Raw genomic sequence first — 16,942 nt, 5'->3', positions numbered from 1 at the left:
CTTGGAAGTTCTGGCTAGGGCAATCAGGCAAGAGAAAGAAATAAAGGTATCCAGTTAGGAAAAGAATAAGTCAAATTGCCCTGTTTGCAGATGACATGATTGTATATTTAGAAAACCCCGTTGTCTCAGCCCAAAATCTCCTTAAGCTGATAAGCAACTTCAGCAAAGTCTCAGGATACAAAATCAATGTGCAAAAATCACATGCATTCTTATACACCAGTAACAGACAAACAGACAGCCAAATCATGAATGAATTCCCATTCACAATAGCTTCTAAGAGAATAAAATACCTAGGAATCCAACTTACAAGGGAGGTAAAGGACCTCTTCAAGGAGAACTACAAACCACTGCTCAGTGAAATAAAAGAGGACTCAAACAAATGGAAGAACATACCGTGCTCATGGATAGGAAGAATCAATATTGTGAAAATGGCCATACAACCCAAGGTAATTTATAGATTCAATGCCATCTCCATTAAGCTACCAATGATTTTCTTCAAAGAATTGGAAAAAACTGCTTTAAAGTTCATGTGGAACCAAAAAAGACCCCTCATTGCCAAGACAATCCTAAGCCAAAAGAACAAAGCTGGAGGCATCACGCTACCTGACTTCAAACTATACTACAAGGCTACAGTAACCAAAACAGTAATCAAATCGTGATACATGATTTGTAATAATTTCCTATGGGAGATTAATATTTGAATAACTGCTTTTTGATGTTCAAAAGCCTGGCATTCATTCATTCATTCATTCATTTATTTATTTATTTGATGGAGTCTTGCTTTGTTGCCCAGGCTGGAATGTAGTGGGGCAATCTCAGCTTACTGGAACCTCCGTCTCCCGGCTTCAAGAGATTCTTTTGCCTCAGCCTCCTGAGTAGCTAGGACGACAGATATGCGAGACTATGCCTGGCTAATTTTTGTATTTTTAGTAGAGACCGGGTTTTACCACATTGGCTAGGCTGGCTTTGAACTCCTGATCTCAAGTGATCTACCTGCCTCAGTCTCCCAAAGTGCTGGGATTACAAGTTTGAGCCATTGCACCCAGCCAAGCCTGGTTTCAATTTTAATAAATGTTATGAGCCAGTAAGTATTTCAAGCCACCAGTGTATACAATAAACATCTTTTTTCTGGTGATCATATGCCTTTTGAATCTTACATACTATGAAAAACAAAACATCACAGACATGGTATTTCTATCAAAAATGCAAAAGCTGATCAAACTGTGATCAAACTAAGAAGTCCTAACTCATTATTATAATTTTTTTTTTTTTTTTTTCTTTTTTTATTTTTTATTATACTTTAAGTTCTAGGGTACATGTGCATAACGTTTACATCATGTATAACTCCCCAATGCAATCCCTCCCTCCTCCCCCCTCCCCATGATAGGCCCCAGTGTGTGATGTTCCCCTTCCCGAGTCCAAGTGATCTCATTGTTCAGTTCCCACCTATGAGTGAGAACATGCGGTGTTTGGTTTTCTCTTCTTGTGATAGTTTGCTAAGAATGATGGTTTCCAGCTGCATCCATGTCCCTACAAAGGACGCAAACTCATCCTTTTTGATGGCTGCATAGTATTCCATGGTGTATATGTGCCACATTTTCTTAATCCAGTCTGTCACAGATGGACATTTGGGTTGATTCCAAGTCTTTGCTATTGTGAATAGTGCCGCGATAATATGACTATTCACAATAGCAAAGACATGGAATCAACCCAAATGCCCATCAGTCATAGACTAGATAAAGAAAATGTGGTACATATACACCACGGGATACTATGCAGCCATACAAAGGAACAAGATCACATCCTTTGCAGGGACATGGATGGAGCTGGAAGCCATTATTCTCAGCAAACTAATGCAGGAACAGAAAACAAACACCGCATGTTCTCACTTATAAGTGGGAGCTGAACAATGTCAACACATAGACCCAGGAAGGGGCACAACACACACTGGGGCCTGTTGGGGCAGGGTGGGAATAGCAGGGTGGGAATTAGCAGGAAGAACAGCTAATGCAGGCTGAGCTTAATGCCTATGTGATGGGTTGATGGGTGCAGTGAACACCATGGCACACGTTTACCTATGTGACAAACCTGCACGTCTTGCACATGTGCCCTGGAAATTAAAAAATTTCTTGCATGTTCATTCTCCGTAATATGTAGAAAAATGATCCATTTCAAGCAAAATCTTTTCTGTGGCCTCTATTCTTGATTGTTTCAATCTTTATTAATACATTTTGAATGTCTTTTGAATACCCAACCTTCATGTTTTTAGCTCTTTTTGAAGAATGAACTAGATCGATCATACATTTAATGATAAGGATTTTAGAGCTGGTCTTTTGATCCAATATCATATAGGCATTTTTTTCCCTCTAAACTTTGGGATATTCTCTTGATTGTAGAGCTATGGGGGAATAAATGTGTTAATATCTGTGTCTCTCAATCTTAAGTGGCTTGAGGGAATGACATAAAAAATCACAAAGAATCCAAGGTATTAAGGATTTTCAACTTTTCTAGCAGTAAGGAAGAAATACGGTACATATAGGAAGCCTGAGAAGCAGGAGATCTGAGTTCTACCACCGAGTGGCTATAGGAAAGTCGCCCTCGCACAGCAGTTAAGTATGTGGACTCTGAAGGCAGACTGCTTGTCTTCAAGCCAATAGGCACAGCTGTTCAAGTTCTCTGTGACCTTATTTATGCTTAAAATGCAATTATAATAGCCTTTACTGAATGTAATAACAATAGCCTCAGGATCAAATGAGTTGATTTAATAGGGAATGGCATACACCGTGGGCTTATTACTTCTCAGGGGAATCCCTTAAGCTCTCTGAATTTAATCGTATAATTTTGAAACCTCCTGTCATTATCGCGTTGATTCTTTCCTATATTTTTTCCTATCATCAATAAAGTAGTTTCCAGGAACAAATATTTTAAAGAGTTGTTCAGGTCAGTATAACAGCAGTGAATGTGCACTTGTTTAAATTTGAGTCACCTTGGTATTAATTTGTTCACACATTATCACAAGCAATGTCTTAAAGAACTTTTGAAGAGAAAATATCTAAACTGTGTACAAGGAACCACACTAGAAACTACAAAGGACATGAAAATCCATACATTCCACTTATTTGATTGTAGGACTACACAAATTTTAAAGAGATGATCAGATGGCAGGACCACATACTAAGTTAAAAAAGAACCACAGTATACATAAATTATGGAGTTCCAGGTGACTTTGTTATGTTATTGTTGAATTTATATCTCCTTCGAACCACTTTCAAGTAGGGGCTGAGGGAAACTTGCATGGAGCAGTATCACCAAACTCTTTTGCAAAAAGCAGTGGATTGTGTGGAAGAGCTCAGAAGAATGAACACAGCTTCACTGGTAGTGAGAAAGTGGGTGGTTGCTCCAAGAATAGCACCCAAACTGGAAGCTATGAATGAAGAGGCACCAAGCACATGTTTTTATAGAATGAAAGGGAAAACTATGTAGGTGGGACCAAAGCAGCAATGTAAAGGCAATTAGTTCTAATTCAAAGTGGAAAACTGAGAGGAAAGCAATTATGGCCATTTATAAATTGAGAAAGCAGAGTGCATATCTGCCACACCACAAAATACTCTTATGACATTTAACTGCATTCTTTATTGCTCTCCCAAAATCTTTTAAGGCTCGTTGCATCCCTTTCCTCTTCTCTCTCTGGGCACCCCAACCCATCTGCTCAATCTGGTAAACAAATACATAACAACAAAATATATTAAGAGATCTTTTCTTTTTTTTTTTTCTTTCATTTTTAATTTCAAAGGGGCTGTGGCTAACATTCAGTGATCTGGGCTATACAATTCTCATCTGCCCCTCCCTTTTAATCTAGAGTTTCAAGAGTGGGAAGGCAAGCCCTGGAAGCAGAGGTTTGGCTCATTTCTTTCTCCTTCCTTCCTTCCTTCCTTCCTTCCTTCCTCCCTCCCTCCCTCCCTCCCTCCCTCTCTCCCTCCCTGGAAGCAGAGGTTTGGCTCATTTCTTCCTCCCTCCCTCCCTCTCTCTCTCTCTCTCTCTCTCTCTTTCTTTCTTTCTTTTTGAGACAGAGTCTCACTCTGCCACCCAGGCTGGAGTGCAATGGCGTGATCTTGGTTCACTGTGACCTCTGCCTCTCAGGGTCAAGTGATTCTCTTCCCTCAGCCTCCTGAATATCTGGGAGTACAGGTGCATGCCACTACACCCGACTAAGTTTTGTATTTTCAGTAAGGATGGGGTTTCACCATGTTGGTCAGGCTGGTCTTGAATTCCTGACCTCATGATCTGCCCACCTGGACCTCCCAAAGTGCTGGGATTACAGGCTTGAGACACCATGCCCAGCTGGCTCATTTCTATTTACATGGATCAGGCAAACTGCTCTCTCCTTGAAATTTCTACTCAGAACCACAGACTTCAATCTCCAACTCCCCCTTGATAATAGCTCTGCAATGCTCCTGGGGAATCAAAATGCATTTTGTAATGTAACAATGCAACAAAAAGACTCAGGGATGAGCTAAATAATCATTCATGTGCAAAATGTCCTAAATCCTCTCCTGAAAATTTTATTACATATGATTCTCTACCATGTCGTTACTGAATGAAAGTCTAGAAAACAATTTAAAATGAAAATACATTCATACATGTGGTAAGCAATATATAATGAAGAACATGGAATAAAAATGGCAGAATAAAGTAAAATTGTAAGAAGAAATGGGCATATGAAATCAAGGAAACAAAACAAATATTTTGTTCTTTTCTGACCCATTTCCATTTCTTCGGTTGTCTAGCACTGGAAACTCCTTCCTATGTTAGCAGAATTCTCTATTTTATGATTCTTCCCTGTAGAAGCTAAATATGTCCAATAGTTGCTTTCCTGGTCTTCTGTATAGCCTAAGCTTGGTTAATGACATACACTTGTCTTAGGCTTCAAATAGCAAATGAGTGATACAAAAAAGAGGGACCCGGGGAGGGACCACTCAGGATCTGGAGCAGTGAGGGCACCGGTGCTGTCTGGCACCAACAGGGTGAAAAGCAAGCTGCAGCATCCATTTCCCATCAGATCAGCAGACGCATCTCCTGCTGCAGACTAGCTCTGCAGAGGGTACTTGTCTGTGATGCTGGCTGGGAAAAGCTAGTCCTCTAGGCTTTGCTAGCCATGCTGAACCACGATGTAAGCCAACTACCATTTCTGTAAACCAGTCAACAAATGCCCTTTCTGCCTTTTCAATGAATACTGGCTTCACCTCCTCAAAACTAAGAATCCTGTCTGAGGCATCTATTGCCATGCAACTCACCTATTTATGTTGAGCTGGCACGTAGAAAGAGCTGTATCTAATATACACAGTTATTTTTAGTTTTTGCACTGGTGAAAAGAATTGCTCCCTCTCTGAATTTCCAGGTTATTATTTTGGCTACACACATCCAAAGTTCTGATCAAGTTAAAAGGTCTTTCCTACATCAGGGCTAGAATTTATACTTCCTAAGTGTGAAGAAAATGTTTGAAAATATATAGATTTCCTCCCTACTGTTCAAATAAATTAGAATGGAAATTCTATTAAAAGATGATAGACAAGATTTAAAAAAAAAAACTCCAAATATCATTCCATCCTGGGTTACTGGCTCAAAATGGGAAGTGGATTACCGGAGGCAAAGTTCCCCATGATGATTACTCATTAGCTTATTCAAAGTGGCTTTACAGGCTCAGTCCATTTGCCAAATTGACTCTTGCCCAAATTTCCCTGGCACACAAATTACCAAACAGTTAACCCGCCTATTCGTAGTCGCAGCAGGAGCCAACGCATGAATGAGCACGGACCCTGTCCTCCTGCCTTGAGAGGCAAACCAGAACAGCGCTCAGGCCAAGTGTCTTAGAATTACCAAAGAGATATGCCCGGTGTCAGTTAATAAATACTTGAATCATAGATAATGGAGCCTTTGCTTTCCCAGACATTTGCTCTGGCAGTGATTTAAAGAACTGAACTCATTTAAAATAATGGATTTTTTTCCTTATGGCTTTTAGATGTCGAAAGCTGCAATTTACTCTATACGCAAGGAAATTGAAGACATTCGGTTAAAATATTTGCTTTCAGAGGACTAAAGGTGACAGGTAATTTTGTTGTTAAAGAGATGACTTTGGTGTTTCTGCTTTCATCAGCTGATACGGTATTTTCTTTTTAAGTGAAGACACAGGGTAAGAGTACAAATTATAACTCTTCTCATACACTATAATCTACTAAAATATAGTATTTTTTAAGGACAAAATGTAGCACTCCCTGTCAGAGAAACGCTTCACTGAGACTACACAGCCGATGAATTTGGCTATAAAGAACTCCTGTATTCCCATTATACATGGGAGACACACCACTGGCTCATTTTATATTAGCCTCTCAGGACCCATAGGACAGAAACAATTTCCTTTCACTATCAGCCAGGTTGGAAATGACCCAGTCATTCAGAAACAAACAGGATGTAAGTTGATTTAAAAAAAAATCAGCTAGATAATAAAATCTTTGATCCAACTAGAAGCGTTCTTTTTTTTATCCTAAAAGAGAAATGAGTTTTGTTAAAGGCAGAACAGAAGTAAAATTTAGGAAACTATTTTTTATATATTCAATGACAACAAAATGTTTTCTTAATTTTTTATAGTGCAGTATAAAGTCCAGCAGAAATAATTTATTATGAAATAACTCATTTGACACATTACAGGCATAATTGAAATATATCCCATCCAAGAAATACAAATGAGTTTCAGTGACATCAGCTGAAATTCACTGGCTCTTGTTTATGTGGTTTGTGGGGAGTTTTGAAAACCTCCAGATATCTTAGTGGTTGTCTGCAGGGTTTTGTAGAGGGCTTGCAAAGTCCAGAGTAAAACTCTGATTTTCCCTTACATCTATGGAAAGCCTTCTATTTTTCTTACTTTACTCAGTGCTTTAGTTTCCTACCATGCAACATACTGAGAAAAATGTTTCCTTTTTTGCAGCACCTACACCAGAACACTAACATTTATATGTTAATGTAAAGATAAAATTTCAGGGAAAAGACACACATTAAATGACAATATGTACCATAAACATTTGTAAGTATAATGCATTCAGGTTTACCGTCAACTAGTGTTACATATATTAGAAGTTATCTGAAAAGGCCAACTAAAAGAAACATTTTAATTTATGCTTTAATAATAATGGTAGAGAGAACACATTAGTTTTAATTTTAATCAAACCACACAGCATGAGCTTCTAGCTTTCTCACTCTCTTTTCTAATAAAAGGCATCGATAGTCTTGGCAGCATATTGGAAGGGCAAAATTTAAATTTCTATTTCCTTATAGCTGATCATCATAAGTTTTATTGAACTTTGTACTCTTTGAAGCAGATACTCAAGTGAAAGGAATATGTGTGCGATGGTGGGGGACGGGGAGAGGAAGAGGAGGTTGGTTTAAATGAAACACATGTGACCAGGAGGCTTGAGGTCTGCAGCTGACACAGCTCTCACACCCCAGAGGTGAGTCTAACACTAACCAGGACTTTAAGATGACACATTGAGACTGGATATACCATGCAAACGTGCATTCCATTTTCTTCATGTTATTTTCATTTTCCCCCACCAAAAACAAGAAATAATAAAATAATTTCTAATTGCAAATAACTATTTTAGACAGACGCTGTATACAATAAGTTGGGATGTTACCATACGATCAAAGAGTGCTGGTTTATCACTGGATTAACCTACCCAGCAGCTAAGCATGTTTTCTAGAAGGCACTAGGAAGTCCAAAACATACATATAGAGAGAGATTTTAAAGAAAGTATCAAAGTAACCATTATCGGAAACATAATTTTTCTGTTATACTTCCTTTATGGTTTAGTGTTATTTTGAGTTACATTTTAAACACTAGGTTACATTGGCTTAAAGAATCTGTCAGCCTTTTGTACTTCTAAGTACTTATTGCAATCCTGTCTGAAAATATAATGCTGAAGAACAAACAACAACTTTGGAGATGATCTCCTCGTTCAACATCATGTTGTGGGGGAAATGACCATTTGAACATCTCAATACCTTCTTTTGTCTGCTCTCAGCAGCAGCCAGCTGTGCGGACATCCTTTCTTGCATTTTCTTGCAGTGGGCCATGACTGCTTCAAGGATGGAGAGGGGGTTGGTACAAACTGGCTTCTTCTCTTTGTCACCAGCACCTGCTTCATAGTCTCTCTGGAGTGCCAGGAACGGGTCATTTAGATTAAATCTCCCATACCGTTCCTGGATAAATACCTCCTTCCTGCGAGCCTGGAACAAAGTTAGAGAAATGTATTGAAGAAAGAAATGAAAATATACAGAAAGATATTTTCAAGAAGGTTTTGTGATTACACTTCCAAATGGTATTCCCAACTGCTATGAGTAATGGCTTATGATGTCAGTGGTGAGTGAGAGGCAAATGTGACCCCCAGTCTCCGACTAGCCTGGAATGCCATTCCATCTGCTTTCAAATTTTCTTCCTTTAAGAATATTGTATCTTACATTGCAAATTATGCAAATATAGTTATTTCCCATGATGTCCTACTCCTCAAGGATCAGAATTTAAGGAGCAGTCTTTTTTTTACCTCCGCCTCCACACACTCCCACCCCCGCCCCCCCCACTCCACAGGGTCTTGCTCTGTCATCCAGTCTGGAATGCAGTGGCACAGTCACAGCTCACTGCAGCCTCAATCTCCTGGGCTCAAGCAATCCTCCTGCCTCAGCCTGTCTTATAGCTGGAACTATATGTGCAAGCCACCACACCCAGCTATTTTTTTGATTTTTTAATTAAGATGGGATCTCACTTTGTTGCCCAGGCTGGTCTCAAACTCCCGGGCTCAAGTAATCCCCCAGCCTCGGCCTCCCCAAAGTGCTAGGAGCCGCCACACTCCACCTAGTCTTTTCTAATTTAATGTAAAATCAGAAATATTGACAATTAAAATAATTTTTAGCAAAAGTTCAAAAATAAAATTATCTCTATATTGATAGCACTTATATTTAAAATAGTATCAGCTTAAATCACTCACAGAAAACATCGCCTATAAGTTTTTTTTATAGCCAGAAGGAAATCACATGGATGTCTGGTAAGAAGAAAATTCTTTGTGAAATCTTTAATGTAAAAATTTTAATTAAAAAAATAAAATTTTTTAATGTAAAAAGAAATCACAATATTTGTAGTTTGTAAAATTTGACTAACTACAACAGCCTGCAGAAAATTTAAAAAGGCATCTATCTCCTTCTTACCGAAGGGCATTAAAATATAGTTCACAGAATCCCAGGAAAGAATGCAACTTAATTATACTCTAAATGTCAGTCCATCAGCGACAAAGTTAATTTCACACCCACGTAATGAGGGCCAAATGCAATTTTCTATAATTAGCCTACAAAGTCATTGCATAAAAATGGAAAAGAGCAGTAGAAATGTATTAAAAACTAGCAACATTTTCCTAATTCAGGTCATTTTGGAAGAGCCACTAGAATGAAAAAATCTATGTCACTGCCAGTAGAAAAATTGAGTTAAAATAAATCAAGCTTATTTGTCCAAAACATTAAACCTGTTTTCTGAAGAAATATTATTAATCCATACAGTTCCATATTAAAGGGAACTGAATTGGAAAACTACACTTTTCCATTTTAGTCCACTATCAGCAAGCCAACAACTAGATAAACACAAAACTAATGACAAATGGGAAAAATCTAATATTTCTTTCCTTATTATCAACTTAGATTAAGAAATAAAATTTACAAAAAGTCCAGTTTCACCATGAATTTAAGCTAGCTTTCAGAAGACCACTTTAAACTTAAAAGATAAAGTTTATGAGTTAAAAGCACTTTGTGTTTCTAGATTCTTTAGATTCAATTACGTAATCAATACGCTGAATAAGTATCACTTGAGAGATGTAATTTCAACAGCAATTTCATTTTGTCCTTGACATTTTTCTTAATATTATTCAGTGTAGTAGTTCTTCTGCCACCCTTGGATGAACACTTCGATAACTCTATGATTTTTTCTAATTGTTTTAATTTAATAAAAGATATACAGTCACTTTGAGTCAAAACAGCCTTAATTTGGTTATCAGAATGCCCATATTCATTCAGTGGTATGGCAGCCTCCCTTCCTCAGCTAGCATCTGCTGCAAGCTAACATTTACCACCCGGCAAAGAGGTATATATGAAAACCTCTTTCCTTTTCCCAAAACCTTGTCCCCCTCTTTCTAAGCTGTTTTAGTCACCTCTGGGTTGGAAAAGACTGGAGGTAGATGATAAAGGAGTGGTGAAGGGAGCAGGAATGCCGTACCTGACTGGTTCAGTTGGCCAGCTAGCTTTACCAACCCAGTGTGAAGAATAAAGTCTACTCTTTTCCCATGAAGTACCTGGTGTTTTCTTAGAGGAACACCCCCTCTTGCACTGCTGGGACCCCTTCATCTACAGTTTCTTTAATGTAGGCCATAAATGTGGGACAAGCTACATAATCTGCAGGACCCACTGCAAAATGAAGACATGGGCTTTTTGTTCAGAATTATTAAGCATTTCAATATGGCAACAGCACAACATTTAACCAGACAAGGGACGCTTCTAAATGCACAGCCTCTGTGACTGCTCAGGTTGCACACCCATGAAGCCCAGCCCTGCATACTCTCCTTATCAGCATTGGGAATGCACCTTTTGACAACTGAGGTCCCATGTTCTCTACAGACTTCCCTATTGAAGAGGACTTTAATCAATCTCATTCCTACCATTTCAAGACCATGGCCCAACCTGGTCTACAGGAACACTCATGGATCTTTATCTAAACAAAAGCTGGGAGTCTCTACAAGATGATCCCCACATCGATCTCTCCTTCACGTCCACAGAATGGCTGCTTGTTCAGCCCCACCTTCACTGAGCCCACCAAGATCTGCAGGAAAAAACCTATTATGTCGTTCAAAAGTCTCTCTGAACCCCTCTTCTCTTCAGATGAAAGGAGAAGCAACTGAATGGGGCAGGACTCAGCAGAATTCGCTGCAGAGAAATGCTCTCTGATAGAAATATTTCTTTAATCTCCAAAAACTACATTATTTTATACCCTCGATGTGGATGAAAGGTTTAAAAGTCAACACTGGCTTTTAAATATTTCTTATGAAAATTTGCATCTTGGTCCTCACTTGAGTATCTGATATTCATTACGATGAGTTATCTGCTGAAACTGACATTTTAACAACGCATTGTAATTGCCTGATGTCTACTCACCCATACAACATATTTTATGATGTACAGTACTTGTAACACTAATCAAGCAATTTCTTAACATGCAGGTTATTCTTAAGCCTGAGTAAACTTTTTGATAAGTGGGTTAAAATTGATTGTTTGTATAATAAAAGAGGTAAATACATATATCACAGACCTAGTTCCAGTTTTACCCAACAGATTTCATTGTCAAAAAGTATTTCTTTTTTTTTTTAACTGGTGTGAAATGGTTTTTTACATGTGTATTTTTGTTGTGTTTGTTTTTATTTTAAAATTACTAGTTTTAACTGAGTCACATTGTGACACTGTTAAATGCAGATGAATTTTTTTCTGCTGAAAATGTTGTATAATGATACGTGTACAGGTTGATAAACATAAAACTGCCTATTTATTTGAGACAGGGTCTTGCTCTGTCATTCAGGCTGGAGTGCAGTGGCATGATCACGGCTCACTGTAGCCTTGAACTCTCAGGCTTCAGTGATCTTCCCACAGCTCAGCTTCCCGAGTAGCTGAAACTATAGGCATGTGCCAGCATGCCCAGCTAATTTTTAAATTTTTGGTAGAGAAGAAGTCTCACTATGTTGCTCAGGCTGATCTTGAACTCCTAAGCTCAAGTAATCCTCCTGCCTCAGCCTCCCAAAGTTCTGGGATTACAGGAGTGAGCCTCCGTGTCAGCCTAAAACCGCCAATTTATTTGCTTCACAAATATGGACTGACATTTACCCTTTATGAAGTATAAAATATGTACATTAGAGTCCTTTAAGGATAGATACAGTGGTTTTGTTTTTGCTGCTAACTAGCTATGCAACTGTGTTGCTGATATCTTTAGTTGTCAAAATGAGAGAAATGAAGTGGTATCATTTGTTGCTTAAGACACCTTGAGTTTAGACAACAAATCTGATCTCATTCTTTCATTTCTAAGTCCCTAAAAGCATGGAAACCAGGCAAAATGAATGTCAAAGACCACATGTTCTTCATTAACATTAAACTGACTCCTAAACTCATATTTATTATTTTCAGAGATGACAGGAAATAATGTTGTTCTATGACCACATATGCATTTATTTGTATATATTACATATATTCAACATGTACTTTTGATATTCTTGTCTTATAGCAAGGGTTTCTAGAAATATGTAATTCTAACAATTAAAATGTGCTTTTTGGTCAGGCTCTCTATCAGGCTTATAAATTAGAATGCAGTTGCCCATTTTGATTCCATGGTGAAAAGTCATAGATTAAATAAGAATAGGACATGAAGACGATGCTATAATATAAATTCAGTGTACTCACAACATAGAATATGACAAATTATCCACTAATAACTAATTTTAAAAAATATTTTGATATATTTAATGTTGGAATAATATATACTCATGTATTTTTAAAATTACTCCCAGAGAGAAATAGAGTTACTTTTCTATATACATATATCCTACCACCAGTGGATGAGTTTTCCCAGATGGAGGAATAGAAAATATAGTAGATCAAATTATCTATCTAGGAACTTTTGGTGACTTGGAAATTTCAAGATCCAACAACAGGCTCCCCACTAGTAGGATGCTAGGCAGTGCTGACTCCCACAAACGCATGCAGGAGCCAGGTAGCCAACATCAGTGTGTATATTTCGTATGCTATTAATCAGTGTGAAATGGCAGACTTTTGGGGAACTAGAGATGATATGCTCTAGCAAAAGGCATCTACGTTTTGTTTTGTTTTGTTTTTTAAATCATGACACTTTGCCAGTGAAACAAAATACAACTAGCAGGACTGGTTTGGACAGCAGGACACCCAGTTTATCATCTGTGATTTATGGGAAGAGACTAGTCACTCTGGGACTCACTGGCCTATATCTTCTCTTAAGCATTTTGTCTTGAGTTCCTTTTAAGTGGGGGTACTTGTATTTAACTGACACATCCAACCCACCACAGGGCAAAAAACAGGTGCATAACACATATTTGTTGACTGAATAAAGGTAGCATCTAACAGACTTAGGAAAATAGCAGATGTATCCTTGAAGAAAGAGCTCAGACCACATTTCCCTGTTGGAGGGAAGTCTCCTTCCCAGGGGGGCAATCTTCCCAGGAACCTGGAGAGGAAGTTAGGCCAATGTCAGACTCCTCTATGCAGGACTAATTCTAGAGAAAATGATAGCTAAGAATCAGTTCACCCACTGCCCAACATAGAAAGCTAAGATCCCAGGAAGGATTCATCAACTCTCCAGCCTAAAGCCAGGTGACAGCAGTTCCAGGAGAACTAGAGGGTATATCAGTTGGTTTTCTATGGTTCACCATGTTTTGTAATGATCATTGTTCTTTGCACCCCCTGAATTGTGCAGCATGGAGCCACTCTGTACACCACACAGTTGTCGGAGTAGTCTTTCTAAAATGGAAATCTTCTCAGTCATTTCAAAGCCTTTCAGCACTCTTTTGCCCCAGGCCTTTGTGCTGCTTGGGATAGTTCCCCTCCTTCACCCATGTGTCTCCCCATGAACTGCCAACTCTCAGTGCCACCTCTTCTTCTTGTGCTCATGTCAAAAGGTTCAGAGTTTAGCTTAATTTGGATTCAAGGAAACATCTGTAATGAAACATATGTCCAAGCCACTTGAAATCTCTTCAGTTTACCTACTTTTCAACGAACAAAATGTGTATTCCTTCTAACATTCTTGTAAAAAGTTTACTGTTCTTAAAATCTTACTTTGCAACAGAGTGCTTATTTTTAATTTTTAATGTATTACATTAGGTTTAATAAAGGCAGATCAACAATATAGACATGTTTTAATAGGTAAGGAGACCATGTAACAAAAAATGACTTGAAATGTTTATTATGCTGGGCTTGAGGAGGCCTGACCCTAAAAAAGAAAGAGATGAGTGTGTAGAGAATGTCTTGGTTTATGTATCAGAATTACTTGAGAATGAAATGCACTTTAGGGAAATGAGTCATTATGAAGACACGAACTAGTTGTAATAATAAAAACAGACTCTTAAAGGAACTCTTAAACCTAGCCACACTGATGTATAAAAATATAAGTTTGGCCTGGTGTGGTGGCTCACACCTGTAATCCCAGCACTTTGGGAGGCCAAGGCAGGCAGATCATGAGGTCAGGAGATTGAGACCATCCTGGCAAACACAGTGAAACTCTGTGTCTACTAAAAATAAAAAAAAGTTAGCTGGGCATGGTGACAGGCGCCTGTAGTCCTAGCTACTCGGGAGGCTGAGGCAGGAGAATGGCATGAACCTGGGAGGCAGAGCTTGCAGTGAGCCAAGATTGCACCACTGCACTCCAGACTAGGTGACAGAGACTCCGTCTCGGGAAAAAAAAAAAAAAAAAAAAAAAAAAAAAATATATATATATATATATACACACACACACACACACACACACATATACATATAATTTCATCAGAATGTGAAGTTTTAGAAGATCTTGTTGAGAATGTCGCAAGCAGGAAGTTGGAAGACGACCATTATTACCGAGGATTTCATATACATGAGGTTCCTACTTTGGCTTTCCTTGTTTGATATAATCAATTGAACTAGTTTTGACATGATTAATAAAAATAAAAGAAAGCATACTTAAAACATACAACCTTTCCTATAGCATGTAATCCTCTGAGAAATGGAAACTAGAACTTGTACTGTGAGTCATAATTAAAACATTATAAAACATACTATCAATTTCAAAACATACTGACAAGCTTATAAGCTTTTCATTTTATGGAAAGCCAAAATGTTTCTGTAATACTTTTAAAAATAATACTAACAAAAGATAACTTTTATTGACATTATTTATTGCTAGGTGCTTTTTATTCATTTTGTCCTAAAAATAAGCCCAGAAGATAGCCATTATTTTAATTCACATTTTAATTCACATTTTATAAATAAGCAGACTGAGGCTTAGAAAACTTAATATGCTTGCCGAAGGTCACTTTAACAGCAGCTGATACTCAAGCCAGGCAAGACTTACTCTAAAGCCTACATTTTTAAGCACTGAAAGACAATTATGACTAGAGTATTTTGGAACGTTAGAAAAGGCTTCAAAAATAATTATTGTTTACAACATTTTTTAAACCAGTACAAGAAATTAGGTTTAAAAGAAAGACAAAAATATGACAATGTTCTCAAAGTTAGTTTTCTACATGCTGTATTTGTACTTCCATTATTACTGACCATATACTAACATGATCTAATCAGACTTAAACAGTTTTTCAAGATTCTGCACAGAATATATTATATCATTTAAGTTTAAAATCCAGTGATAAAAATGGTTTCTAGATATGCTTTCACAAACCACTGATTACCTAAGAATAACAAAAAATAACAAAAAACCAGCATTAATATAGATCTAACTGCAAGAAGACTGCTAAGGAATTCTGTACTCAGCTCTAACCCGCTAAACACAGCTGTCACTATCTTGGGTGCCAATAATACAAAAAGCCACAGCGGATGGTCGAAATGTTGAGTCCAGTCTGACAAAATGGACTTTTTCAGGAAGAAATGTGAGTCAGTTCTTGAGTACAAACACAGAAGCAAGCATGAAAAACACTTAGGGGTGTCAATCAACAAGATATTGAGCCAGCAAACCATGAAATAGACACTGTCCCTTCTCCAAACCAGCAACTCAACCCCAGACTTCATTACTCAGTAGATAACAGGTATCAGAATTGGACCTCTGGACTCACTTTTGGCTGAAGTATTCAAAGAACAATCAATAGCAAAAGGATCTGAAAACAACACTGAAGAGGAAGAGCAGAAAGAACTAGGGACACTTGAAAGAGGAAAAGCCTTCCAGAGGCATGATGGTGCTCTTTCAATATCTGAAAGCATTTTATGTTTAAAGAGGTGTTTGAAGATTTATTTACGTGATTCCCAAGGAATAAAATGATGGCTAATATAATCAAAAATTTTTAAGGGTCAAAGCTTTTCCACAGATACAACGAGCTGCATTTGATTGGAACAAAAATCTCTGTCTCCAGCTGTGTTTCAAACACAGGCTAAAAAAACACATGATAGAAATGTAACTCAGAAGTCTCAAAAGTCAGGAAGGTCCTTGGCTTCTAAACTGTTATATCCCTCTCAAACCCTGAAATTCTATGACTCAAAATCAAAAAGGATAGAAAATACATAGAGATTTTTCAAACAGTCAACATAAAAATTCATCTATCCAGCTGTAAATCTCTGTCTTAGTGTTAAGGAGTTCAAGTAGAGCAACATTAAAAAACACTAACATTAAAAGCTCTTTTAAGAAGGAAGGGGGAAATTCCTACTTGTAAATAAAAGGGAATGGGAAGCCAGAGATACACCATGGTCCTCAGAACTCATTCTCGCTCTAAGAGGGGTTGAATAGCAGAGGAGTGAGTTCACACATTCACGTACTTTCTCTTTTCTCCTTCTCTCTCTCTCTCTCTCTCTCTCTCTCTCACACACACACACACACACACACACATATGGAATGGCTGGGTGACTGCAGAGTGGAATAGCAATATAAAACTTACACAGTCGTCTGGGGAAGGATAATCACTGCCCAAAGCCCTTCAATGATCAGAAAGCCTTAGAAATTCACTGGCCAGGAACTAAAAATAACTTCTAGAATTACGACTTAAATGCCAAAAGAACTGAGTTCATTTCAGTGTCTGCATCTCAGATACCGCATCTATGTGTGAAGATACACTTGAGCCACAGAAGTCAAGGAGATTGTCATGGTGTC

General features: G+C 37.9%; 1 protein-coding gene across 2 annotated transcripts in view; it reads right to left on the bottom strand.

Moving 5' to 3' along the window:
- Positions 1-16,942, bottom strand: part of CTTNBP2 (cortactin binding protein 2) — a 174,607-nt gene that overhangs the window by 101,136 nt on the left and 56,529 nt on the right. For both annotated transcript variants that reach the window (XM_033193019.1, XM_033193020.1), the window contains exon 3: positions 8,056-8,280. In XM_033193019.1, the coding sequence (XP_033048910.1) occupies positions 8,056-8,280 (225 nt within the window). The remainder of the gene's footprint in view (positions 1-8,055; positions 8,281-16,942) is intronic.

Source organism: Trachypithecus francoisi, unplaced genomic scaffold (assembly GCF_009764315.1).
Source record: "Trachypithecus francoisi isolate TF-2019V2 unplaced genomic scaffold, Tfra_2.0 Lachesis_group4, whole genome shotgun sequence".
NCBI classification, from domain to species: Eukaryota; Metazoa; Chordata; class Mammalia; order Primates; family Cercopithecidae; genus Trachypithecus; species Trachypithecus francoisi.
The sequence above is the reverse complement of the archived record's forward strand: the minus strand, read 5'-3'. Positions and strand labels throughout refer to the sequence as shown.